The sequence below is a fragment of the Protopterus annectens genome, chromosome 5.part0, assembly GCF_019279795.1.
Source record: "Protopterus annectens isolate FY-2018-M chromosome 5.part0, PAN1.0, whole genome shotgun sequence".
Taxonomy (NCBI): domain Eukaryota; kingdom Metazoa; phylum Chordata; order Ceratodontiformes; family Protopteridae; genus Protopterus; species Protopterus annectens.
In genome coordinates, this window is record NC_056735.1 from 1,893,414,644 (window position 1) to 1,893,441,612 (window position 26,969).

Here is a 26,969-nt window from a genome sequence, read left to right on the forward strand (position 1 = left end):
GGCTTCTGGGTCAGACATAGTTTCAGTGACAGTGAGACTGGCTTTGATGAGTAGGGGCATTGCTGGAGTTGTCCCCCCCCCCCCCCCCATCTGCTTACTGATTAGACTATTGTTGTTGCCTTAAAGCTAATATCAATGTCTCCAGAATTTAGGGTTGCCATTTTAAGGCTTGATTTCTGTGGAGCACGTCTGCTAAACCCTGTTTAAAAAAATCTAGCTTTTGCTAATCCCCACAACAGAAAATCAAGCACTTCTTCTTTCAGCTTGAAATTTTCCCTAACTTCCCACAACTTACACGTCCACCCCTTATTGGTAATCTGACTTCCAAAATCTCTCTCTCTCCTTTTTCATTGCTATTGTCTGTTGTGTAAGTTATATATTTATTTACTTTTCCCACCCACCATTCTAGGAGATCCTTGTTGAAATCAAATCCTTAAACCATAACAGCCCTCAAAGACGGGTACAAGCTTGCATTGAGTAGCACTCTACTTCACCAAGCATGATGCCACAGTATGTGCATAAAATGATTGATTTTAATAAAAGGCTTAGTTTCTGGTGTCACTCCAGGGGAATCAAAAATCTGTCGGCATGGAAGCACATGATTAAAAGACCATGCTGCTTTGCCAAGTATGGTCTGCACCTGCCTCCCTAGGCTTTCAGATGCTAGCTAAAACTTTATTCTCCCCCCTTAGAGCCTTTTTTTAGGCCACGCCAAAATAAAACTACCAACATAACAAAAGACTCAAAGCAACCTTAAGGTGTTACTGCTTAATGCTAGGAGCCTAAAAAGCAAACTCCACACCCTATAAGCCCTCCTCACTACGGAGAATGTAGACATCTGTGCCACTACTGAAACTGGATTTTAACCCTTAGAAAGTACTCTGGCAATGCAAGGCTACAGTGCCTTCTACACATTTAGTCCAACAACAGTATAGACAGGGACTAAAGGTGGAGGTGTCGCTATCTACATTAGCAATACATATACTTCCAGGTTGGTTAAACAGGATGATGCAATGGAGTTCACCAACGTGCAGGTCACTTTAGATAAGGTACCTTACCATATCCTAGCTAGCTATAGGTCATGATCTATGCCCCAAGAGTCTCACAATTCTTACCTAGGACCTATTCGATGTGCTCAGCACCCAACCAAATACCCTATTTACAGGTAATTAACTATCCTTTTATAGACTGGGAAACAGGCCTCCTAAAACTCACAGGCACAATGCTTTCTGGACTTCATTAAAATGAACACCCTGGACCAGATAGTGCGTGTTCCAACCAGAAGATCAAATATACTGGATCTAGTATTCACCGATATGGGATAGTGTTGCAACCCCCCCCCCCCCCCCCCCATGTCATGTCCTCACTAGTGAGGCAGATCACAAAGCTGTCTCCTTTGAAATAAAAATCAACTCGGAAAAAAATAACTAAACCTGTAATAGTTGGGAACTATTCTAAGACAAACCACATCCCAGTCTGCCAAAATCCAAGGCTCACCCTAACCATGAGACTACAGCTACCTGTACAGATCTGTTCACAGAACCCATGTACAAACATGTAAATGGCTGGACAGAGGCTATTCTACCTAACAGAAGTAAGCCCAAAACAGCAAAAACAAACTCAACTGTTGGCACCTCAACAGGGTATATAACAATAGAAAAAAAAGTCATGGCCCAAAATCAGAAGGAGCAACTTCCATAAAGAAAAGAGCTCTCAAATTCAACTAAACTAGAATCCAAGAGGACCAAGTCTAACAAGGTCAACTACAAGGTCAGGAAAGTCTCTCAGGCTAAAAGCATTCACTAGGCCTTCTTCTGATTTAACCAGAACCTTAAAGGTAACACACAGCAGCGTGCTCAACTGGTGGTTAATGGCACCACCTTCAATGATCAGGGAGACTTAGTAAATCTACTGGCCCATGAATTCAGTTCAGACTTCACCCCCTACTCCCTCACTGCTACGCCCTGTGAAATCCCTACTAGCATAATCCCCCCAACTATTAGCAGGGATCAGGTTCTGGTGGTGCTTGCTAAGGCCAAAAACAGTGTCTCAGTAGGCCCCCAACAATATTCACGGATGTCTCTCCCTTTTCAATTTCTCCAAATCTTTTTGGGTTTCTAATACCCTGACGGGAATGGACCCGATTCCAAAGTCAAAGTACGATTAAAGTTCATGAAATTAGTACTGTTTCACTCTTTGATGTCAGCCAACAATGCTTTTTGCAGCACCCGCAATGTGTCCAGTAATGACTCTTCCATAATTCGTATGGAGTTACATGTATTGGTAGCATATCCAAATAAGATTTTAGACTCTTTGTGTTAAGACCCATTGCTCCTACTACTATTGGAACTATTTAGCATCTTTCTTCCACATCGCTCTCATTTCTGCTTGCAAATCCTGATATTTTATAACTTTGTGTGTCTCTGTGCACAGGACACTGTAGTCACAGAGTGTGTGATTTCAATGATCAATGCTACTTTTGTCTTCTTTTCCTGGACCACGATATCCAGTTTTCTAGCATCTATCTTTTGAACTGTTGGTAATGGATGATCCCATGTGATGTAGACTTCATCATTTTCTATAATTCTTTGTGGCTCATACTTCCAGTGTTTTTCATCCACTTCAGCCCCATAATGTTTGCACAATCTTCAGTGCAGCAGTCTTGCTACATTGTTATGCCTTTCAGTATACAGTCCTTCTGCCATTAGTATGTCACAACCAGAACTAGGTGTGCGACAATTTCCAATTCTGTTTTACAAACCCTACATTTGTCCGTTTCTCCCACACGGAATAGACTTCCCATACATGTCAAGCAGAGCACTTCACTGGCCCTCTTCAGGAGAAATCTTGATGAGTGGACGGGAAATAGAAAATTCACCCCAGGGATCACTCCAGTGGTTTTACTCGACAGAGGCACTGAGAACTAAGGTCGGGTGGCACAATGCCAGGGTAATCCTATGGGCTAGGCTTGTAAAGGCTCCAGGGCCATTAGCCTAGTACACACCTATGAACCTATGTTCAATGGACTTTGTAAACCAACATGTATGTAGCCCACTATCTTGTGCCGCCAATATTAATCTTTCATCTCTTGGTTTGAATTCACCTCTCCTTAACCATTCGTGTGTTCGTTCCTGATCAAAATCTGGTTATTCCAGAAGTTTTCTACACTTGCAAAGTACAGATGGGTACCTACCATAAATGTAGATGTTCGAATGTATTCACTGTTGCAGTCATTACACTTGGGTTATCCTTCTGGCAGGCTACCCGCAGTCAGCCTGAATTCCAAAGACTAGGTCCGGCGTCAGTTGCTGTCGCCTCTTCCCCGACGTCAGTGCGCCAGGGGTATAAAAGTTGCAGCAGACGCCATTTTCTTCAGTTTTTCTTGCCCCAGATGTAAGGTGCCCCCAAATAGGTAGGCTAAATATTATGCCAATAAGTATGCATGCATTAAAATAAACATTTCCTTCATCTACAAGCAAATACACCACATAGGTTGTATAGGATAGAGAAGTACAGATAAGTCCCAGCAAAGAAAAGGGGGATGGTGGGTGGGTAACCTGGACTGCAACAGTGAATACACTCTAACATCTACATTTATGGTAGGTACACAGCTGTACTACGTTCATCATGTTTTACTGTTGCAGCCATTACACTTGGGTTGAATCCCAAAGCCGAGGTTGGGTGGCTGGGTCTAAATAGGATTAGGAGAGGCTATAAGGCCCTGCAGAACTGCACTGGCAAAGCCTGCTCTGGATTTAGAGTAGAGAGGTAAGTGATAGTGCTTGGTAAAAGTGTGCACTGAACTCCTGGTTGCAGCCTCTAAAATGTCTTTGGTTGGTACTCCTCTGAGGAAGGCTGAAGTGGCTGCTGTTCTGGTTGAATGTGGCCTAATGCCCTTAGGCACTGATTTGCCATGTTGTGAATAGCAGAAACGAATGCAGTGGCCTATTCATTTTGAAATAGTCTGCTTTGAGATGGCCTTTTCTTGTGATCCTGTAGCATATGCCACTAAGAGTTGCTCAGTCTTTCTGAAAGCTTTAGTTCTGTCCAAGTAGAAGCTTAGCTGTCTGTGTATGTCCAAAGAATGCAGGAGTCTCTCACCCTTATTCTGTGGGTTTGGATAAAAAGTAGGCAAATGAATGGTTTGGTTAAGGGCCACACTGGACACTACTTCAGGTATAAATGTCGGGTTCGTCCACAGAGAAACCCTATCTGGATGGAAAATGATAAAAGGTTCCACAGCCATGAGTGCCTGTAACTCTGAGACTCGCCTTGCAGAGGTTATTTCTAGGAGCAGAGCTGTTTTCCAAGATAAGAACTTTATTTCAGCTGTATTGGCTGGCTCAAAAGGCGGCAGTGTGAATTTTTCCAAAATATAATTGAGGTCCCATGCAGGTATTGGTGCTCTCCTTGGGGGTCTTATGTTTTTGGCCCCTCTGAGATACTGCCTTAGCAACGGATGTGAAAAAATAGGAGGTTCTGTATTGTAATGAGCTGAAATGGCAGAGGCATGCATTTTAATTGATGAAAAGGATAGGCCTTTGTCCAGCATCTCAGTTAGGTATTGTAAAATCTGAGGAATATTAGGTACAAACGTCAACTCCTTGTGCCTGGTTCCAAGCACAAAATCTTTTCCATTTTTCTGCATAAGATTTTCTGGTACTGGGCCTCCTGGCCTCCAAAATAACATCCATCACTGCTTTAGGGAGAGGTGTGTTCTGAATGGCTACATTATCCGCCATGCTGCCAGATTTAGGGTTCTGAGTTGCATTTTTAGCTTCTCTTGTCTGTCCTTTAGGAGTACCTTGAGAAGGAGAGGCATAGGAGGAAAGGCATATACTGTTAGGGTTTTCCAGCTGAATGATAGAGCATCCACTTTCCATGCCTGCTTGTGATAAGTACTTGAGTAGAATCTCTGTAGTTGGCAGCTGTGAGGGGAGGCAAATAGATCTATGTCTGGGCATCCCCATTTCTTTGTTATCATGCTGAAGACTTGTGGATCCAGTTTCCACTCGTGGGGATCCATGAGGTTTCTGCTTAGTTCGTCTGCCAGAATATTTTTCTTTCCTGGCAGGAATTGTGCTTGCAGGTGTACTGGAGTCAGTGCCGTGTCCTACAAAGTCATGGCTTGTCTGCTGAGGGGGTAGGAATGTGTGCCTCCCTGCTTGTTTATGTACCACATGACTGTAGTATTGTCTGTCCTTATCAGTAGTTGTCCTGGATGAAGTAGATCCTTGAAAGCTGTCAGGGCATTTTGAACAGCTAGCATCTCTTTTTGATTGATATGAAGATGCATTTGGCTTGTGGGCCATGTGCCCTGAATATATTTTCCTGCCATGTGGGCCCCCGGCATAATCTGATGCATCTGTTGTTATTGACTGCCTGGCTGTAGGTAGGGTGAATGGCTGTCCCTTGTTGTGGTGACAGGCCTGTGCCCACCATCGAAACTCCTGTTGCAGGCAAGGAATGAGGGTAATTAATGTTTCCAGACTGTGACAATGTTGAGTCCAAACACTTTTTAGATACCATTGTAGTTTCCCCATATGCAGTCTGGCATATGGAATTAGCAGAATGCAGGATGCCATGAAGCCCAAAGCCTGCAGAATTTTTCTTGCAGATAACTGGGTCTTTGTTGCCAACATTTGGAAGTAAGAAGTCAGTTGCCTTTGTTTGTCTGGCGTGAGATAAGCCATCTGGACAGTTGTATTTAAGCTTGCACCCAGGAATATTATCTCTTGGGAGGGTACTAGTTTTGATTTATTTTCGTTTACTGTGTACCCTAGGCAAATTAATAATCGTTTTACAAATGTCAGATGCTTTAGTAGAATGTTCTTGTTTTCTGATTGAATAAGGCAATCGTCCAAGTAAGGATATATTTGAATTCCTCTGTCTGCAAAATGCAATTACTGGTGCCAGGCATTTTGTGAAGACCCAGGGCGCAGTAGATAAGCCAAAGGGCAGTGCAGAGAATTCGTAGTGCATTGCGCCAGCTATGAATCGGAGGTATTCTCTGCAAGACTGTCTGATTGGGACATGCAGGTATGCCTCTTTTAGGTCCAAAGTTACCAGCCAAGCCTTCTTGCCCAGCATGGGCAGCAGCTGCTGCAGAGTCAACATTTTGAATTTTGAGACGTCCCGAAATGTATTTAGAATAGACAGATCCAGTATTGGTCTCCAGGCTTTGTCCTTTCTGGGTACCAAGAAGTCGTGAGTAAAATCCTTTTCCCTGCTCTTGCTGTGGTACTTGCTGAATGGCCCTCATGTCCATGAGGGATGAAACTTGTTTTTGTGCCTCTGCCCATTGATTGTGTGGCAGGTCTTGCATGCCCTTTGCCCTTGGCAGGGTGTGAAAGTGGAACCTGTAGCCCTGGGACACTATATTCAAGACCCATTTGTCCTGGGTGATCATGTGCCAATTTTGAGAAAAAAGTGCTAGTTTTCCCCCTAAGGGGGCTGCCAAAAGATAAATGCTTGGTGCTGGCAGAGGAAAGTCATTGGGACGGTTTCCTGTATGGCTGTGATTTGTCTTCTCCGCTTTTGGAGGTAGAAGCGTCCCACTGTTTAGGCCTGTGTGAGCCCTGGGGCTGGGATCTGCCTCTGGGGCGTCTGTAGCTGCCTCTTTGTGGCCTGACACTGGAAAGGACCAATTCTTTGTAGGAAAGTTCCTGCTAAATCTGGGTGGCTGTACCTGTAAGAAATCCTTTACTGTTTGCATAGATTTCGCTTTGTCCTCCATTTTCTTCAACACCTCCTCTGCTTTAACACCAAATAAAGTATCATGCTGTAATGGAGCATCTAATAATTTTGCTTTAACATGATCAGGCAGATTCTGTTCCTTTAACCAAGCATGGCTCCTAATGACAGAACCCGTAACTGCAGCCCTGCAAGAGGCCTCCAGAGAATCAAAACCACACTGCAATGTATGCTTTCCCATTTGTTCAGTTGCATGCAATAAATCCTGCATTTCCTTATTTTCTGCACAATCAGAATTTGACAACATTTTCTGTTTTAGCAGTGACATTAAGTATTGCTGACATTTAGGCATATGAAATTGACAATTTAAAGCCCTCACAGCCAAAGTAGCAGAAGTGTAAACCTTTTTTCCCCCATCTGTCTAGCGCCCTTGAATCTCTATCAGAGGGGATAGGGTTTTTTGCAGTCAAAGCCTTGACCCCTTTGGGACCCTGAGAAATAGTTTCTGGGTCAGCAGCAGGGTTTTTATAAAGACATTTATGTGAATCTGGAACCCTGTAGTATGTCTGGTTTAACAGGGGCAGGTGGTAAAGAGTCAGGAGAAAGGCCGGACTCTGAAAATACATCAACAATGTCTAACACAGGAGGAATAGCCAGAGGCCTGTGTTGAGGTAATAAAAGAAAATCTCTAAGCCTTTTCTGAGTAGTCTTGGCTCTCCCAGTGGAAGTTGCTCCCTCATGGTATATGCAGGGTTTCCCCAAAAGAATAATCCTCAGGCGGAGAGGCTGAAGGGATAGATTCTTCAGCATCAGAATCCTCATAAGGAGGAAAAGAGTATTCCTGTTCAGAAGAGGAGTCAGAGGAAATGGAAACCTGATCTGAAGATTCATATTCTGTCTCTTGCCTAGGCCTCTTGTCAGGAGGGGGATGGGAACCCCTGATCAAGGTACTTAGGTCTTCGGCCATTTTGAGCATCTGTTTTTTAGGCATGGAAATCTGTCCAGGAGAATGCTGTACTTGTTTCTTTGTCTTTAGAGCTGCTTTAGTCTTTGCTTTGGAAGCTGAAGTAGGCTGTATAGGTCTGAAAACACCCTCAGAAGCCTATGCCTGCCCAGCGGCTCCGGACCCATCTGAGGGAATAGTTTCCGAGTGTCCAATAGCCTAGCTGGCTCCACGTGGGAGTCATCAGCGGCCTGTGGCTCTGAGGTAGCGGGTGTCAGGGGCTGCGAAAGCGCCTCACTGAGAACTGGCGACTGGCCTAGAAGAGGCTCCGTCGTCAGTTTTGGACCTCTGATGCCTGTCCTTTTCTTTGTCTTTGTGCTTTTTATGAACTCCAGTCGTCGGTTGTTCCGACGGCATTATATAGTTAAACCTTCGGCCAAAACAATGTAAAGCAAAATCGAACCGCCGCTTAATAGTGCGTTGGTTGAATCTAGCACAAAACCGACAACTAGCAATGTCATGGTCAGGGCCTAGGCAAGGAATACAATAAGAATGAAAATCCTTATGAGGTATTTGCTTCCCACAAGAAATACAATTGTTAATTTTTACTGACATCGGTCTGGAGCAAGAAAAAGTTTCCCCAATGGGGTACTTAGCTTTATTGAAGACTTCGGATCTGAAATTCAAATTCGAAAATCTCAGGAGTTGGCCGACCGGCACTTGCGAACTGCTTTTGCTTCGGGCACCACGCGGCAAGAAAGACTGATGAAAATGGCATTGGCTGCATCTTTTATACCCCTGGCGCATTGACGTCAGGGAAGAGGCGACAGCAACTGACACCGGACCTAGACTTTGGAATTCAGGCCAACTGCGGGTAGCCTGCCAGCAAGATAACCCAAGTGTAATGACTGCAACAGTGAAACACGATGAACATCTATACTTATGCATTTTTCACATTTCTTGCCTTTTCATCTGATATTTCACCTTATATTCTTTCTTTTGTTTTTTTGGCACATTCAGTTGCTGCCTGACTTCTCTACTTCTGGTTTGATTTCCATTCCTGCTTATTGCCGATATGCTTCTGCTAAGTTAAGCAAGGAAGTCATCTTAGATTTATTCTCAAGTTTCAAAACTTTCACTAAGTTTGGATCTCGTGAGATTAGCAGATGTGTGGAGTTCCACCATTGCAGATCTATACATGCAATCAATTTCAAGGAGACCCATCCCTCCTTCAGAATGGGGAATATATAATCTTGGTATGCACTGATTTTTATAAATCATCTGGTGAACATGAAGCATCCTTCTTGTTATAATATCTAATCTATCCAACATGTTTTGGGGCCAATCAATCACTCCAAAACTCTAAGTTAGGACAGGAAGAGCAAACTGGTTTATAGCTTGGATTTTGCTCCTAGATGTCAATGTTTCAGGATTAATTTAAGTCTTCTAAAATATTCATTACTAAGTTTTACTCATAGGTTCATAGGTGTGTACTAGACTAATGACCCTGGAGCCTTTACAAGCCTAGCCCATAGGATTACCCTGGCATTGTGCCACCCAACCTTAGTCCCCAGTACCTCTGTCGAGTAGAACCACTGGAATGATCCCCATGGTGAATTTCCTATTACCCATCCACTCATCAAGATTTCTCCTGAAGAGGGCCAATGAGGCGATAAGCTTGACATGTATGGGAACTCTGTTCCATAGCATGGGCAGTCTCTGGGTTATGAACCTGTCCCTCCAGTTTGTTCTGTTGATTGTGGTAATGAGGTTGAGGTCTCTGGAGTGTGTAGCATGGAGGGATTGGGATTTCTTTAGATGTAGCATTTCTAACAGAGCTGGGTCAGACATGGCTTTGTAAGTCAAGCAGAGAAAGCCTCTAAGTAGGCGATATGAGACAGAGAATAGTTGGAGTTTTTTTGAGTCTGTCCATATAGGACACATGTTTAAGACCAAGGATCCTCTTTGTGAGGTACTTCTGCAGCCTCTCCATTTGCTGCAGGTGTCTTAGAGTCAATCCGGTAGTCAGGGATCTGGAAACATATGTAGACAATAATCTGGGCTTTGACCAACATGCAGCAAAGACGGTAAGAAAATCTTTCAAAGTTGCCCAACTTACAGGTAAGGGTATGGCATCCAGGTCTAAGGAACTTACAGTACCACTCTACTCACCCCTTATACAACCCATCATTGAGACTGTCTCTGGCATGTACTTCACCAGACACTTGGAACAGCTTGAATGCCCACAAAAGGTTCCTCAACAGGAGAATCCAGTGCATGAATACCCTTGTCCTACGCAGGCTGCCTAGAGGCCCTGTCTCTGTGCTCAGTATCCTACAGGGTCCTGAGAGAGGATCTATGCCTGGCTTATATAAGGCATCCTCAGATCCAGACCTGATGGATCTTTTACACATCCACAAAATAAAAAGCACCAGAAACACTAGATCCAAGAATTTGAACTTCACTTGTGACTTAAACAGAACATGCTAGAGGGACAGATATGCGACTCAGAGGATCCTTGTATTATGGAATAAGCTCCCCATCCATGTGAAGCAAAGCTCATCCCTGACCCTATCCTAATGAAACCTTGACCACTGACTGGGAAATCACAAATTCAACCCGTCTGGCTCACATGTCTCTGAAGGGCAGAGGCCACCAACAAGTTTCTCCAATTAGTATCCTCCCCATAAGTCCCTTAGCTACCTCCTTACCAACCTTCACCCCCTTAGGTACTTAGGGGAAAATGTGGGTTTGGAAGCACGGCTAGGCTTATAAAAGCTTTAGTGGCTGGTAACCTAGTAAAAACTTATGAAAGTATAATCCATACACCTAAATACTTAATTTTATCATGAACTCAAAGTAGTGTATTGCTGAACAAATTCATACCAATGCCAGCCATAGCTAAAGTAGTACAGTGATCTTAGAACAAGATAAACCAGTTGCCTACTAGTCAAGAGCCATTACAGATAATCTGAAATATATGTAGTGGAAAAAAAAAAGACAGTGTTAGCTATTGTGTGAGAATGAAAAAGTTCACAAAAGAGAAAGAAAGGGAGAGAGTGTGTGTATTACACACATGCATATATAACTATGAGTATACCACAATTCTTCTAAAATTCCTCACATATCCTTAGCTGCTATAAAGTACAGTTGTGTACCTACCATAAATGCAGATGTTCGAGTGTATTCACTGTTGCAGTCATTACTCTTAGGTTATCATGCTGGCAGGCTACCCGCAGTCGGCCTGAATTCCAAAGTCCTGGTCCGGCGTTGGTTGCTGTCGCCTCTTCCCTGACGTCAGTGCACCAGGGGTATAAAAGATGCAGCCGACACCATTTTCTTCTGTTTTTCTTGCCCCAGAAGTCAGGTGCTCCCAAAAGGGTAGGCTAAAATTCTGCTTATAAAAAAGCATGCACTAACATAAACAATACCTTCATCTACAAGCAAATACACCACATAGGTTGTATAGAATAGAGAAGTACACATAAGTCCCAGCACTGAAAGGGGGATGGTGGGAGGGTAACCTGGACTGCAACAGTGACTACACTCGAACATCTACATTTATGGTAGGTACACAACTGTACTATGTTCATCGTGTTTCACTGTTACAGCCCTTACTCTTGGGTTGAATCCCAAAGCTGAGGTTGGGTGGCTGGGCCTAAATAGAATTAGGAGTGGCTATGAGGCCATGCAGAACTGCAGTGGCGAAGCCTGCTTTGGATTTAGAGTAAAGAGGTAAGTGGTAGTGCTTTGTAAAAGTGTGCACTGAAGTCCAAGTTGCAGCCTTCAAAATGTCCTTAGTTGGTACTCCTCTGAGGAAGGCTGCTGCTCTGGTTGAGTGTGGCCTGATGCCCTTGGGCACTGATTTGCCATGTTGAGAATAGCAGAAGTGAATGCAATGGGCTATCCATTTGGAAATTGTCTGCTTTGAGATTGCTTTTCCTTGAGATCCTGCAGGATATGCTATACTAAGAGTTGCTCAGATTTTCTGAAAGCTTTAGTTTTGTCCAAGTAGAAGCGTAGCTGTCTGTGTATGTCCAAAGAATGTAGAAGTCTCTCTCCCTTATTCTGTGCGTTCGGATAAAAGGTAGGCAAATGAATTGTTTGATTAAGAGCCACACTGGACACTACCTTAGGCATAAATGTTGTGTACCTGTGATATGTGATAATAAAACAAAAGAAATACAGCTCTAATAACAACAATATGGTCACCTTTCGTTCTAAAAAATACTTCCAAGCAGAAAACCTTCAAAACGAGCTAAACGCCTGTAATTGGTCACCTCTAAAGCAACTCAAACTGGATGAAGCAGTTTCTTACTTTAATGCTTCATTCCTTCAAATCCTAAATAGCCACGCCCCCATCCACTCCTCCTGTGTAAGGACTAAAATAGCCCCCCTGGCTCACAAAACAAACCAGAGAAAAAATGTTCCTACGGAACAAAATATGGGCTAAATGGAGAGCCTCAAAGAACTCTGCTGATCACTTATACTTTAAGCAATTAAGAAATGCTACCAAAAAAGACATTTTGTTAGACAAAAAAACTACTATTCCAAACTTCAACAATCACACTCTAACAACCCTCAAAAGTTTTGGTCAGGCATTAATAAACTTCTCAAACCAGGGCAGGCTAGAACTCCAGCCCCAAACTCTATTCCCCATGATAGTCCTTTGCAAATAGCCAATACCTTTAACAACTACTTCACTGAAGCTATTCAAACTTTAACAAAAACACTAACACCCACCACCCCCTCTCCTTTACAAAATACAAACAGTTCAATTCCCTTCTTACATTTACAACCTGTTCCAACTTCCTTTATCTGTAAACTCCTTCAGAAACTCAAACCTTGTACTCCCTCTGCTGATAACGCCCCAGCAGAATACCTTTAAGTAGCTGCCAAAGCCTTAGCTTATCCAATATCCATCCTTATAAACAGAACAATCACAGAAGGTACCATCCCTTCCATATGGAAAGTATCTCATATAATCCCTTTGCATAAAGGAGGTAAATCCACTGACATTTCCAACTACCGACCAATTGCTCTACTCTCTCCATTAGCCAAAATAATGGAAAAATGTATCCACCATCAACTACTTCAACACCTGCTCCATAACAACTTACTTGCCAACTGTCAGCATGGCTTTAGACCCTTTCATAGCACCACTACTGCCCTACTAAGCTTTACTGACTGTATTAACAGGAATCGAAACAATAACTCTCTCTCATCTGCTCTATTTATAGACCTATCAAAAGGTTTTGATATGGTCAACCATAGCTTACTTATCAGTACTCTAAAAGCCCAATCTCTTGACCCACAAGCTATTCTTTGGTTTAAATCCTATCTAGATAACAGACATCAAGCAGTGCTCTGGGACAATAATCTTTCCACACCCCTCCCTGTGAACACTGGAGTCCCTCAAGGCTCTATCCTAGGCCCTCTTCTTTTTTCTATTTTTATTAATAATCTCTACACTGTTGTTCCACAAGCCACTTGCATACAATACGCTGATGACTCTACTCTAATCTGTACTGCTAAGTCCTCATCCTCTCTCCAAACCCTTACTCAAACTGTATTTAACTGTGTTGAAAAGTGGTTTACTGATCAATGTCTCCTCCTCAACCCCAAAAAAAACAAATTATTACTCTTCACTCCCACCCAAAAATCTCCACAGATCCACTTCACTATTACCTCCTATAATGGAACTTGTATTTCCCCTGATCCTACTGCACGCCTTCTGGGCATAACCATTGATCATAACCTCAGCTTTGATGACCATATCAATAATACTATTCAAACTATCAATAAAAAACTAGGCTCTCTGTATAGAATCAAACCCTTCCTTACACAACTGGTTAGAACCACCACTGCCCAGGCTCATCTTACTTCTACCCTATTCTATGCTTCTGCCATTTATACCAATCTATCTAAGCACAATCTTACCAAGCTTGAAACTAGCTATAATAATATAGTCAGATTTGCCACTGGCTCTCCCTATAGAACCCACCACTGTCTCAACCTCAAACAACTCAAATGGTTAGAACTACAAAACCAACTACGATACAATCAACTTGTGATCACACAAAAAATTCTGTACCACCCTACTAATACTCCTATCCTCTCTAATCTGATCTCCCCATATAAAAATCTTACAACACTACGCTCAGCTAGCAAGTTACTAATTGCCAACAATAAATCCAACAACAAAGCTGGTGACTCGCTCTTTACCAATGTCGTGGGCAGAATCTGGAACAACCTTCCTAAAACACTAACCTCTCTCTCTCATCTACTCCACTCTTAGAAACACCTCAAAGATCACCTAAAAATACATTGGCTTTGTCCCTGCTCAATGCCTGACTAAACATTATTTATCCTCCTTTCACTTCCCCTTTTCCCCTGCCTCCTGGGCTACTGCCCCACCACACTTTTAATTATTACAAGCTAACTCTTTACTACTATTTATATTTTCTAGCCTACTCTCTTTCTCCCTCTTTGACTAAGTGAATGTCAATTTGTTTTTTTTTTTTTCAAATATTGCATAAACTTGTGCTGATTGTACCAGAAAACTCATGGCTTGATTGCTGCTTAAGCCTATACCATGACTCTAACTTGGATCACACAAATTACTTGTACTCTCTTTACAAACATTTTTTGCTTTATAATGTATTTTAAGCTTGTTTTTTTTATTCTAACTATTGTATGGAGTAATCTTCTCATACTTGGAGCTTTTCTCCCCGGGCCTCTACTGAAAATGGATATGTATCCAGCTAGACTAGCCTGGTCAACAAATATAAAATAAAAATAAAAATAAAAAATAAAAAATAAAAAAATAAATAAATAAAATGTTGGGTTTGTCCTCAGAGAAACCCTGTCCGAATGGAAAATTATAAAAGGTTCAACTGCCATTAGTGCCTGTAACTCTGAGACTCTTCTTGCTGAAATTACTGCTAAGAGCAGAGCTGTTTTCCATGATAAGAATTTTATCTCAGCTGTATTAGCTGGCTCAAAAGGAGGCAGTGTGAGTTTTTCCAAGACAAAATTGAGGTCCCATGCAGGTATTGGTGCTCTTCTTGGGGGTCTTATGTTTTTGGCCCGTCTGAGGTACTGCCTTAGTAGAGGATGTGAAGAAATAGGTGGGTCCGTATTGTAATGAGCTGAAATAGCAGAGGCATGAATTTTAATCGATGAAAAGGATAGGCCTTTGTCCAACATCTCAGTTAAGTATTATAAAATCTGAGGAATATTTGGTACAAGCATGTCAATTCCTTGTGCCTGGTTCCAAGCACAGAATCTCTTCCACTTTTCTGCATATGATTTTCTGGTGCTGGGCCTCCTGGCCTCCAGAATAACATCCATAACTGCAATGGAGAGAGGTGTGTTCTGAATGGTTACATTATCCGCCATGCAGCCAGATTTAGAGTTTTGAGTTGGTTGTGCAGTATCTGACTGTTCTGTTGGGTCAGTAAATGAGGAATTTGAGGCAATGTCCAGGCTGGGCCTTGAGACAAGCTCTTTAGGACTGGGTACCAGTGCTGGCGTGGCCAGTCTGGGGCAATCAGGATAATTTTTGGCTTCTCTTGTCTGACCTTTAGGAGTACCTTGGGGAGGAGAGGTAGTGGAGGAAAGGTATATATTGTAAGGTTTTTCCAGCTGAATGATAAGAGCATCCACTTTCCATGCTAGCTTGTGATAAGTCCTTGTGCAGAATCTCTGTAGTTGGCAGTTGTGAGGGGAGGCAAATAGATCTATGTCTGGGCGTCCCCATTTCCTTGTTATTATGCTGAAGATTTGTGGATCTAGTTTCCACTCGTGAGGATCCATGAGGTTTCTGCTTAGTTTGTCTGCCAGAGTATTTGTCTTTCCTGGCAGGAATCGAGTTGCAGGTGTACTTGATAAGTCAGTGCTGTGTTCCACAAATACATGGCTAGTCTGCAAAGGGGGTAGGAATGCGTGCCTCCCTGCTTATGTACCACATGACTGTAGTATTGTCAGTCTTTATCAGCAGTTGTCCTGGATGAAGGAAATCCTTGAAAGCTGTCAGAGCATTTTGTACAGCCAGCATTTCTTTTAGATTGATATGAAGATGCATTTGGCTTGTGGGTCATGTGCCCTGAATACATTTTCCTGCATGTGGGCCCCCCAGGCATAATCTGACGCATCTGTTGTTATTGTCTGCCTGGCAGTGGGTAAAGTGAAAGGCTGTCCCTTGCTGTATGACAGGCCTGAGCCCACCATCAAAACTCCTGTTGTAGGCAGGGAATGAGTGCAATTGATTTTTCCAGGCTGTGGCAATGTTGAGTCCAAACACTTTTTAGATACCATTGTAGTTTCCTCATATGCAGTCTTGCATATGGAATTAACAGAATGCAGGATGCCATGAAGCCCAAAGCCTGCAGAATTTTTCTTGCAGATAACTGGGTTTTTGTTGCCGACATTTCGAAGTAAGCAGTCAGTTGCCTTTGTTTGTCTGGCGTGAGATAAGCCATCTGGGCAGTTGTATTTAAGCTTGCACCTAGGAATATTATCTCTTGAGAGAGTACTAGTTTTGATTTCTTTTCATTTACTGTGTACCCCAGGCAAATTAGTAATCTTTTTACAAACGCCAGATGTTTTAGTAAAACGTCCTTGTTCTCTGCTTGAATGAGGCAGTCATCCAAGTAGGGATATATCTGAATTTGTCTTTGTCTGCAGAAAGCAATTACTGGTGCCAGGCATTTTGTGAAGACCCTGGGCGCAGCAGATAAGCCAAAGGGCATTGCAGAGAATTGGTAGTGCATTGATCCAGCTATGAATCTGAGGTATCTTCTGCAAGACTGTCTGATTGGGGCATGCAGGTATGCTTCTTTTAGGTCCAAAGTTACAAGCCAAGCCTTCCTGCCCAGCATGGGCAGAAGCTGCTGCAGAGTCAACATTTTGAATTTTGGAACGTCCAGAAAAGTGTTTAGAATAGACAGGTCCAGTATTGGTCTCCAGGCTTTTTCCTTTCTGGGTACCAGGAAAAGTCGTGAGTAAAATCCTTGTCCCTGCTCCTGTAGTGGTACTCGCCGAATGGCCCCCATGTCCATGAGAGATGAAACTTGCCTTTGTGCCTCTGCCCATTGATTGTGTGGCAGGTCTGGCATGCCTCTTGCCTTTAGCAGGGTGTGAAAGTGGAACCTGTAGCCATGAGACACTATATTCAAGACCCATTTGTCCTGGGTGATCATGTGCCAGTTTTGTGAAAAAAGTGCCAGTTTTCCTCCTAAAGGAGCTTGTAAAAGGTAAGTGCTTGGTACTGGTAGAGGAAAGTCATTGGGACTGTTTCCTGTAAGGTTGAGATTTGTCTTTTTCGCTTTTGGAGGTAGAAGCACCCCACTGCTCAGGCCTGTATGAGCCTTGGGGCTGGGATCTGCCTCTAGGGCGTCTGTACCTGCCTCTTTGTGGCCCGTCTGACACTGGAAAGGACCAATTTTTTGAAGGCCAGTTCCTGCTAAATCTAGGTGGCTATACCTGTAAAAAATCCTTAACTGTCTGCATAGATTTCACTTTATCCTCCATTTTCTTCAACACCTCTTCTGCCTTAACACCAAACAAAGTATCATGTTGTAATGGAGCATCTAATAATTTTGCTTTAAAATGATCAGGCAGATTCTGTTCTTTTAACCAAGCATGCCTCCTAATCACAGAACCCATTACAGCGGCCCTACAAGAGGCCTCCAAAGAATCAAAACCACATTGCAAAGTATATTTTCCCACTTGTTCAGCTGCATGCAATAAATCCTGCACTTCCTTGTTTTTAGGACATTCTGAGTTAGTCAACATTTTTTGTTTTAGTAGTGACATTAGGTATTGCTGATATTTAAGCATATGAAATTTACAGTTTAAGGCCCTTACAGCCAAAGTAGCAGAAGTGTAAACTTTTTTCCCCCATCTGTCCAGTGCCCTTGAATCCCTATCAGAGGGAACAGGGTTTTTAGCAGTGGAAGCTTGGACTCCCTTGGGACCCTGAGATATGGTTTCTGGGTCAGCAGCAGGGTTTTTATAAAGACATTTATGGGAATCTGGGACCCTGTTGTATCTGTCTGACTTAACCGGTGCAGGGGGTATAGAGTCTGAAGACATGCCGGACTCTGAAAACACATCATCTACAATGTCCAGAACAGGGGGAATAGCAAGGGGCCTGTGCTGAGGAAGTAAAAGAAAATCTCTGAGCCTTTTCTTAGATTCCGAGTAATCCTGGCTCTCCCAATGAAAGTACTCCCTCATGGTATGCAGGGTTTCCCCAAAGGAGAAATCTTCTGGAGGAGAAGTTGAAGGGATAGATTCTTCAGCATCTGAATCCTCACAGGGAGGAAGAGAGTATTCCTGATCAGAGGAGGAATCAGATGAAATGGAATCCTGATATGAAGATTCATATTCTGTCTCTTGCCTAGGCCTCTTATCAGGAGGGGGATGTGAACCCCTGATCAAAGTAATAAGGTCTTTGGCCATTTTGAGCATTTGTTTTTTAGGCATGGAAGCCTGTCCTGGAGAATGCTGTACTTGTTTCTTTGTCTTTAGAGCTGCATTAGTCTTTGGCTTGGAAGCTGAAGATGGCTTTACATATAACTGAGTTGGTCTGAAAACACCCTCAGAAGCCGATGCCTGCACAGTGGCTCAGGACCCATCTGAGGGAATAGTTTCCAAGGATCCAATACCTTGAGTTTCCAGAGGCCCAGTCGGCTCCACGTGGGAGTCGGAAGTGGCCTGTGGCTCTGAGGTAGCGAGCGTCAGGGGCTGCGAAAACGCCTCATTGAGAACTGGAGAACCAACGACAAGCTTAGCGGAAGCCTCATCGTCGGTTTTGGACCTCGGATGCCTGTCCTTGTCTTTATCCTTGCGTTTTTTTAGAAATTCCGGTCGTCTGTTGCTCCGATGGCATAGTATAACTGAATCTTCAGCCGAAGTAATGAAAGGCAAAATCGTACCGATGCTTTATAGTGCGTTGGTTAAATCTAGCACAAAACCGGCAACAAGCAATGTCGTGGTCAGGGCCTAGGCAAGGAATACAAAAAGAGTGAAAATCCTTATGAGGTATTTGCTTCCCTCAAGAAATGCAATTGTTAACTTTTTCTGACATCGATCTGGAGCAAGAAAAAAGTTTCCCCAACGGAGTACTTAGCTTTAATGAAGACTTCGGATCTGAAATTCGTTATCGAAAATCTCAGGAGTCGGCCAACCGGCACTTGCGAACTGCTTTTGCTTCAGGTACCGTGCAGCAAGAAAAACTGAAGAAAATGGTGTCAGCTGCATCTTTTATACCCCTGGTGCACTGACGTCAGGGAAGAGGCGAAAGCAACGACGCCGGACCAGGACTTTGGAATTCAGGCCGACTGTGGGTAGCCTGCCAGCAGGATAACCCAAGAGTAATGACTGCAACAGTGAAACACGATGAACATCAGAATCCTTTTTAATCCATAAACTTACATACTTCATTTTACCTTGACCTCATGAAACATGGGTACTGCTGAACCAATTCATGCAAATACCAGCCATAACTAAACTGGGACAGCGATCTTGGAGGAATATAAACCAGTTCTCCATTACTCAACAGGCTTTAAATATATTCTAAAAGGTATGCTATGGGGGAAAAAAAAAGACAGTGTTAGCTATTTTGGGTCACGAAAAAGCGCACGACAGAGTGTCTACATATAGACAGTCAGACAGATCCACACAAACACTGAAGTGGTGAACAGATACGCACACACACATGAATATGCATGCGCATGAACGCACACATGCACTTACAAAATGTAACTCCATAATTCTTTAACTTGACTGTTCAAATTTAAAAAAGATTTGGGCCAATATTTACATATAATGTTCCATAAGAAAAGCAAGACCAGACAACAGGGGCTCTTTACACACTCAGATCATGCTACAGTGAAGCTTCTTACTAGTTTAACCATCTTTTATAACAAGAATTAATAAATATGAACTCTTGGAAGTATTTCTGATGTCTGACTTTCTGGACAAGGGCAGAACACTTTTTTTATATTTTATTCTATGCGGATGGCGGAGTGGTGCATTAGTAGCATTGGCGCCTCCCAGCAAGAGGTTTTCCGGTTCGATTCTTGGCTGGAACACTTTGTGTGGAGTCTGCATGTCCTCCCTCCGTTCATGTGGGTTTCCACCCATATTTCAAAGACATGTGTCTGGAGTGTTTCTCCCAGGGCATCCGTTGAAAACTGCCTTCGTTCCAAGTCGGACTTTCCCGGTAAACAAATGTTAAATAAATAAATAAAAATAAATTTCCCAGGAAAGGGTGCTGATCATATACAATTAATAACTGATTGTGTAACTATGACATAACATTTCATTTGCATTTTTAATGCAAACAACAACAGAGAACTTTCGAAATTTATTTTCTGACAACTGAAAAATTATGACGTAAAGTTCTAAAACTCACATGCAGCATAATGTCTGATTTACTAACATACCCAAACTTTGCTGTAGTCAGTACTTCTCCTCTTTCCACTCTTTCTTTCTGCAGAGTTTTCTTCTTTTCAATGTTGGCCAAAGTTGGATAATTTCTAAAACAGTAAAAAAAAAAAAAAAACAGCCTCAGTAAAAAGTGCACTAGAATAAAGCAATGGCTCCAAAGAACAAGAAAACACAAACAAAAGCATTTTTTTTTTTGCAGGCGGCAACCCTCCCTCAGCACCCCCACAACCCCTGTTAGGTGTAAACCAACTACAAGATCAAACTATTTCAATGAAAACAGAAATCCTTGAGAAAGGATTATCAATATGAATGCTTTCGTAGGTAAACCCTCCTAGCTATGCAAAAGACTGCACATATCATAGCATCCATTATGTAGATTGCTCAAGTTAAAGAAGATATCATGGTGTGATGTTCTGGAAGGGTATAACTAAAAATCTTTTAAGAACTCTTCAGGCAGTTACCACAGTATCACTGACAAAGTAGCCAACGTTTGGGGCAGGTGACTGCTGCATAACTATGGCATTTACATCTTGACAATGACAATCCAGTCCAAATGAAGAAATACAAAATTCTTGTTTGGTTAGACTGATGGCTTGGTCTCCTTACTGTTACAGTGTCTCATTCAAAAACAAAAAAATCAGCAGATGACAACAGACAAACTGAAGAAATGTCCAGAACCAATTGTTAAAATAAATAAATAAATAAATAAATAAATGAAAGCTTAACAACATAGTCTTGAATTTCATCATATAAATTAGGTCCATCTTCGGTACAAGCAGCTAAAGATGAAGAATATGGTGTGAGACATGGCATCACTGAACCAGGACAAAGATGAATGCCTAATCAGATCAACCAATGGGAGGAAAACAAGCACATTTTTAAGGTCTCTAGACAAATAAAAGTGTGCTTCATGAGCAGACTTTTGCTGCTATGTAAATCTTCCCAGGTCATGTCTTTAGCTGTTACCTGAGGGAAGAAAGAGAAATGAATATGATCCTGGAATAACTAAATAGGCCTATGTGAGAGGATTCAGAAGGTTAAGGAAAATGTGTAAAGACAAAGTAGATCAACAAATGATGGTCGGTCACCTGGTAAAACAGGATAATAGGGTGGAAGAAAAGAGAAGGTTTCTGGTCTTAGCATGGATAACCTTAACATTGAGTTATGTTATCCCACTGTGTGCAGCTTTGGGATAATTTTTCCCATCAGGAGGGTTTAACATTATTTTGAAGATGTACTTAAGTTTTGGGTGCTTGTTTTAAGTTAATAGGTTATGGGGGTGTGTTCAAGGGTGTATTTATTTACTGTTTGTTATAAGATTTCCATTACAAGAAAAAGTCTTGCAAAATGTGACATAGGGTCAAATGCAGAAGACAAGAAACAACTGCATAAAAGATCAACCTTCCAAACACTAGTAGATGCATGTACCACAAAAATTGTTAAAAAATCATATATACTTATATATATATATATGTGTGTGTGTGTGTATTTATTTGGTAATGACATCTTATAATGACTGCATTACATTATTATGGAAAATTTATGTCATCACAGGTATAAACAAAAAGGGAGGAGTATTAAATTGTATTAAGAAATGCAGAGTGCAAACAGCAATGCTGCAGGTGACAGACATGGAAAGAAATGAGCATGTGAATTTAATAAAAGGATTTCAGGAGGGATACTCGGCAGAGTATCAGGAACAAAGGAAAAGGGGAGTACTTTCATTAATTGCTAAAGGAACCATGTAATAACCCTGGTGGAGTATGGAAAGAACCCAGGAGACATTTACCCAAACAGGAAGGGACAGGGAAAGATGCACAGAAAGAGGAATGTGACTGAGAAGAACAGGATAGTCAGCACCTGTTTTGTCAAAAATAGGAGTCTTCTGAGTAGGAGGAGTTTGGGTAGCCTTAGCAGAGCAAGCCCTTCTACCACTTTTTACCTTTGGGGGTGAAACTGTCTACAAAGTCAGGCTTATTAAGATGATTCCTATGAAACCTGGGCACAGGGAAAACAAAAATATGCTTCAGCACCTGTAATGCATTACCCTATTCTTGCAGGGACTTGAACAACTTTGCAGCAGCAGCACCAAACAAATACATATTATCCAGAGGAGCACCATCTGTTTAGCCTTGATATCATCAGGCAAAAGCTGCAGTCTGTGGGAGGATGTCCCAAGCAAAGCAAGAGCAGAGGCCTTCCCCTCCAAATTAGGGACATCAGAAACAGCCTGACAGGCTCGAGACAGAAGAGCCAAAACGTACCTAGTCATATGTGTCTGATAGTAACTGCTCTAAAGGCTAAGGTAGTAGAAGTATATACCTTCTTACCCAGCCTCTCCATGGTTCTGCTCTCCTTATCAGATGGAAGAAACCTAGTCGAAGGCAACAATTTGGAGGACTCATCAGAATTAACTGAAACCACAAAGGGGTCAGCAGAGGGACATTTATAAAGAAACTTGCAGTCCTCAGGCACTTTATAAAACCTATCAGTTTTTTGGCAGCAGGAGGTTGGGAGTCAAGCATCTGAGAAGCAGTGGAAAAGGCATCCAAGCAAGACTGCAAGAACAGGAGGAACAGCAGAGGGTTTAGGAGACTCCATTTGTAGAACCTCACAGTACCTCTTCTGAACATCAGACACCTGAGCACAGTCCCATTTGAAAAAATTCCATCATTCTGGAAACAGTATCACCAAATGAAATCTCTTAAAAGGAGATTCAAGACCGATATCCTCTTCCTCAGAATCACTGTCAAGTGGCAAAGGAATTTGGGAGGAATCAGTCAGGGACTCTTCATCAGAATCCACCTCCTCATAAGAATCCTGCTCCCTGGGTCTCTTAAGAGGGGTACAAGACCATGGGACAGCAGGAATAGAAACACCCTTGAGAGCCATAAGGCCACTGAACAGGCCTTTAGTGAAGTTATGCCATTCACTCTAAGGATCGTTTGGAGCAGGCGAAATATGTTTAGTTTTTTTCTTCTTTTTGAGTGGGATGTTAGCCTTGAAAAATTCTGGAGGCTCTGACCCCTGATGGCACTCAATAATGGTAGTCAGAACCTCTTCCCTTACTAAAATTTGAGGAACACCCCTAGGCACTTCAGTAAAAACCAACAGTGATTCCCCCCTTTACATCCGATGCGGACATCTGCAAAACCTCCATGGACGCGTGTGGCATCGGGTCCATACCAGTCTCCGAAGCAGTCATGGCAGAGGAATCAGAGAAGGAAACCAGATGATCCTCTGTGCTTTCACCAGCCTCAAGAGACATGTCTAGTGGAGGTAGTACAGCTGAAGAATCAGACCAGACTTTCTTGGCCTTTTTATTTGCAGATGGCTGGCTCTCAGGCCAGGAAGATCCTTCCATGTAATCTTTAGCAAACAGTTTAAGGCTTTGGTTCTCTACGTTAATCACGAGGAAAAAAAGCAGAGACTGCAACGTCTTAGGAACAAAGGACTAACAAATCTCGCAGGAAATATGGTTGCGGGAAGCACCTAAACAGAACAAATGCTGCTCATGACGATCTTTATGGGGAGTCCATTTCCCACATTGGCATTTCCCCTTTCTGGATGACATGAAACCCTACAACCAGAAACAAAGTAAACATAAGATAATAAAACCAAAATCCCCAATGGGGCACTTACATCAAAGAAGCCAACAGACAAAAGCGCTAGGACAGACAATCAAAAATGGCATTCAGACTGGCAGCAAAGTAGCTCTGGGGATGGTATATCTGGACCTCACATTTACTCCCTACGCCATGCATGGGGAGCATACATGTGATGTAAGGCATACCCTTTACAACCAAAAGACTTTGGTATACTGTCCGGATGTTGGGATGCCCTTGGCAGGGGATCCCTATTGTAAAGAATACTGCAACAGTGAAATGGAAGGACATCTATAGGATTCAAAAAGGGGAGGATAGAAAAAATCGGTTAGAAAACTTGGATAAGCAATTCACAAGGAAACAATGGGAGGATATATGAATGGCTCCCAAATATGCAAAAAAAAAAAAAAGTCTAGAAGATTTAAGATTTTTATTTGGAAGTGCTTGCATAGGTACTTTTTATACCCCAAGCACACTCCAAAGAATTTTTCTTCGGGTAGATGGCAGATGTTGGAGGTATGATGGAGCAGAAAGTGGTAACTGGGGACATATGTTTTAGGAGTGTAATGAGTTGGCAGACTTTAAAATTCCCTAGTGAGTACTCTATCATAAATATTAGGTGAGTAGATGGGCAGAACTAAGGAAATGACTTTTCTGCATTGAAATATAGGATCTGAACTGCCATAGTAAAGCCTTGTTAAGTTTAAATCTCGTGGCTGAAAAAGATTAATAGAAAATGTAAATCAAAGTCTAAACCAACTGGATTTGAACTACTGAATGTTGTAATACAGATAAAAGAACTGGAAGCGGGATCTTTAGAAAATGGCAGGTGCAGATTACATTGGAAAAAAATTTAACTTTTGGGAAAAATAAATACACAATGTTTTAGAGGAAGGCAGGATATAATCAATTTATGTAATGCTGAACTGATGATAAATATACAAAAATATATGTGATGTATTATGTCTGCAATTGGGAATATATTAATATGGTTTGTGTTCTTTTATATAAAAAAGAAGTTATGTTCTTACCATAACGTTCCATGTTAGTTGTCTTCTTCTCGCCTTCTTGCTGGATGGGTTCGGAGCCGACCTCGGCTCCGACTCGGCCACTCTAAAAGCTCGAGAGTTGGTTCCACCGGCTCGAGGCTCCCCTTATATCCCATAATGCTAGGCGTGAGTTACCTCAGATCTCGTTTGTAAGCTAGGCCCAGCCTATAATAGTAATAGAATAATTAGTAACAAAATCCACCTCTATAAATAAGGGAGAAGAGAAGGGTGACCTACATCCTGATCCAGGAAATATGCACAGCAGAGCATATACCTAAAGTACAGAGGTGGTAGAAAGAGAGGTCACAATCACAACTCCTCTAGGTCTGTCCAGGCCAGGGGCAGGAGGGTGGGGCCTAAGAAGAAGGCGAGAAGAAGACAACTAACATGGAACGTTATGGTAAGAACATAACTTCTTTATGTTAGGTTGTCTATCTCGCCTTCATTCTTGCTGGATGGGACCGCGTCCCTAGCACCTTGTCCCGGGTGGCCTAACGGAACAGACTCCTGAGAACAGTGGAACCAAAGTTAGCTCTATGCCTAGAAGCTAAATCCAACTTATAATGAGAAATGAAAGTGTGAGGAGTAGCCCAAGTAGCCACTGCACAAATGGTGTCAATAGGCAGTCTGTCTTGGAAGGCTAAAGAAGTAGCCAAAGCTCTGGTGGAATGGGCCTTAGGTTTATTAGACAGCTTTTGGTGTCTAATTTCATATACAAGGGAAATCAAAGATGTTAGCCATCTGGATAATGATACCTTTGAAACTGAAAGTCCCTTTCTGCCTTCCGCATAGGAGACAAACAGCTGGTCAGATTTTCTGAATTGTTTTGTTCTGTCCAAATAGTACCTCAATTGACGATGAACATCCAGGCAGTGTAATTTTTGTTCAGATCTATTGGAATATTCTGGAAAAAGACAGGGAGGTCAATGCTTTGATTTAGATTTGACGTCGAGACTACCTTAGGCAAAAAGGACGGGTTCGTTCGTAAGGATACCCTGTCCTTATGAAATAATAGATAAGGAGGTCGACAGCTGAGTGCTTGAAGTTCTGAAACTCTTCTAGCTGAAGTAATAGCTACCAGAAAGAGAGTCTTCCATGATAGCAATTTTAAAGAACAGGAGACTGCAGGTTCGAAAGGGGGAAGAATCAAAGCAGCAAGAACTAAATTTAGGTCCCAAGGAGAAGGAGGATTTCTTATAGGAGGTCTGAGAAGAAAAACTCCTTTCAAAAATGCTTTGCAAAGCTTGTGGGACATTAAGGCAGATTCAGAAATACCCACATGAAAGTTAGAAATAGCTGCCAATTGAACTTTAAGAGTAGAGGGAGATGAACCTGCATGGAAGAGTTCAGCTAGAAAATCAAGGACTATTTGGATGGAAGCAGTGAAAGGATCTATGTCCCTTCCTTGAGCCCAATATGTGAAGCGTTTCCACTTACTCAAATAAATCTTCCGAGTGGAAGATTTATGGGAAGCTATCAAAATATCTCGAACGGAGTGAGATAATTGAGGAAGCCTGGCTAAGGTTGGAACTGGAGGAACCAAGCAGTGAGGTTCAGAGAGGCGAGGGAGCGATGTAACTGACCGGAGTGATGGATCAAAAGATCTGGAACTAGGTCCAGATGCCACGGTCGCTCTAACAGAAATTGATGTAGAAAGGGGAACCACACCTGTCGAGGCCAGTAAGGAGCAATGAGGATCAATGAGGCCTTCTGAGCGATAGCTTTCTGTATCACTTGAGAGATTAGTGGGAAGGGAGGAAATGCATACAGAAGTCCCCGGGGCCAAACTTGGACTAGAGCGTCTCTGCTGGGTTGGCCTGGTAAAGGGAATAGAGTGAAATATTCTCTGCACTTGCTGTTTTGGGGAGTAGCAAAAAGATCGCAGCAAGGCTGACCCCACTTGAGGAAAATTTCTCTCACAACAGAGTCTTTCAGAGACCACTCGTGAGGCATGAGGATAGCTCTGCTCAACTTGTCCGCAATTTGATTGGACTTCCCGGGGATGTGCGTTGCTATCAGAAACCGCTGAGAAGAAATCGCCCATTGCCACAATCTCAGTGCTTCTCGACACAGGGGGTATGACCTGGTTCCGCCTTGTTTGTTGATGTACCACACTACAGACATATTGTCTGTCTGGATTGCAATCGTTCCCAAGGGAAGAGAGTCTTGAAGGGCTTGCAACGCTAAAAGCACTGCTCTCATCTCCAGAACATTTATGTG

The 26,969-nt window shown here is 42.5% G+C and overlaps 1 protein-coding gene across 3 annotated transcripts in view; it reads right to left on the minus strand.

The window, feature by feature from the left end:
- Positions 1-26,969, minus strand: part of NUFIP1 (nuclear FMR1 interacting protein 1) — a 461,243-nt gene that overhangs the window by 165,229 nt on the left and 269,045 nt on the right. For all 3 annotated transcript variants that reach the window (XM_044071710.1, XR_006364830.1, XR_006364831.1), the window contains exon 6: positions 20,092-20,184. In XM_044071710.1, coding sequence (XP_043927645.1) covers positions 20,092-20,184 — 93 coding nt within the window. The remainder of the gene's footprint in view (positions 1-20,091; positions 20,185-26,969) is intronic.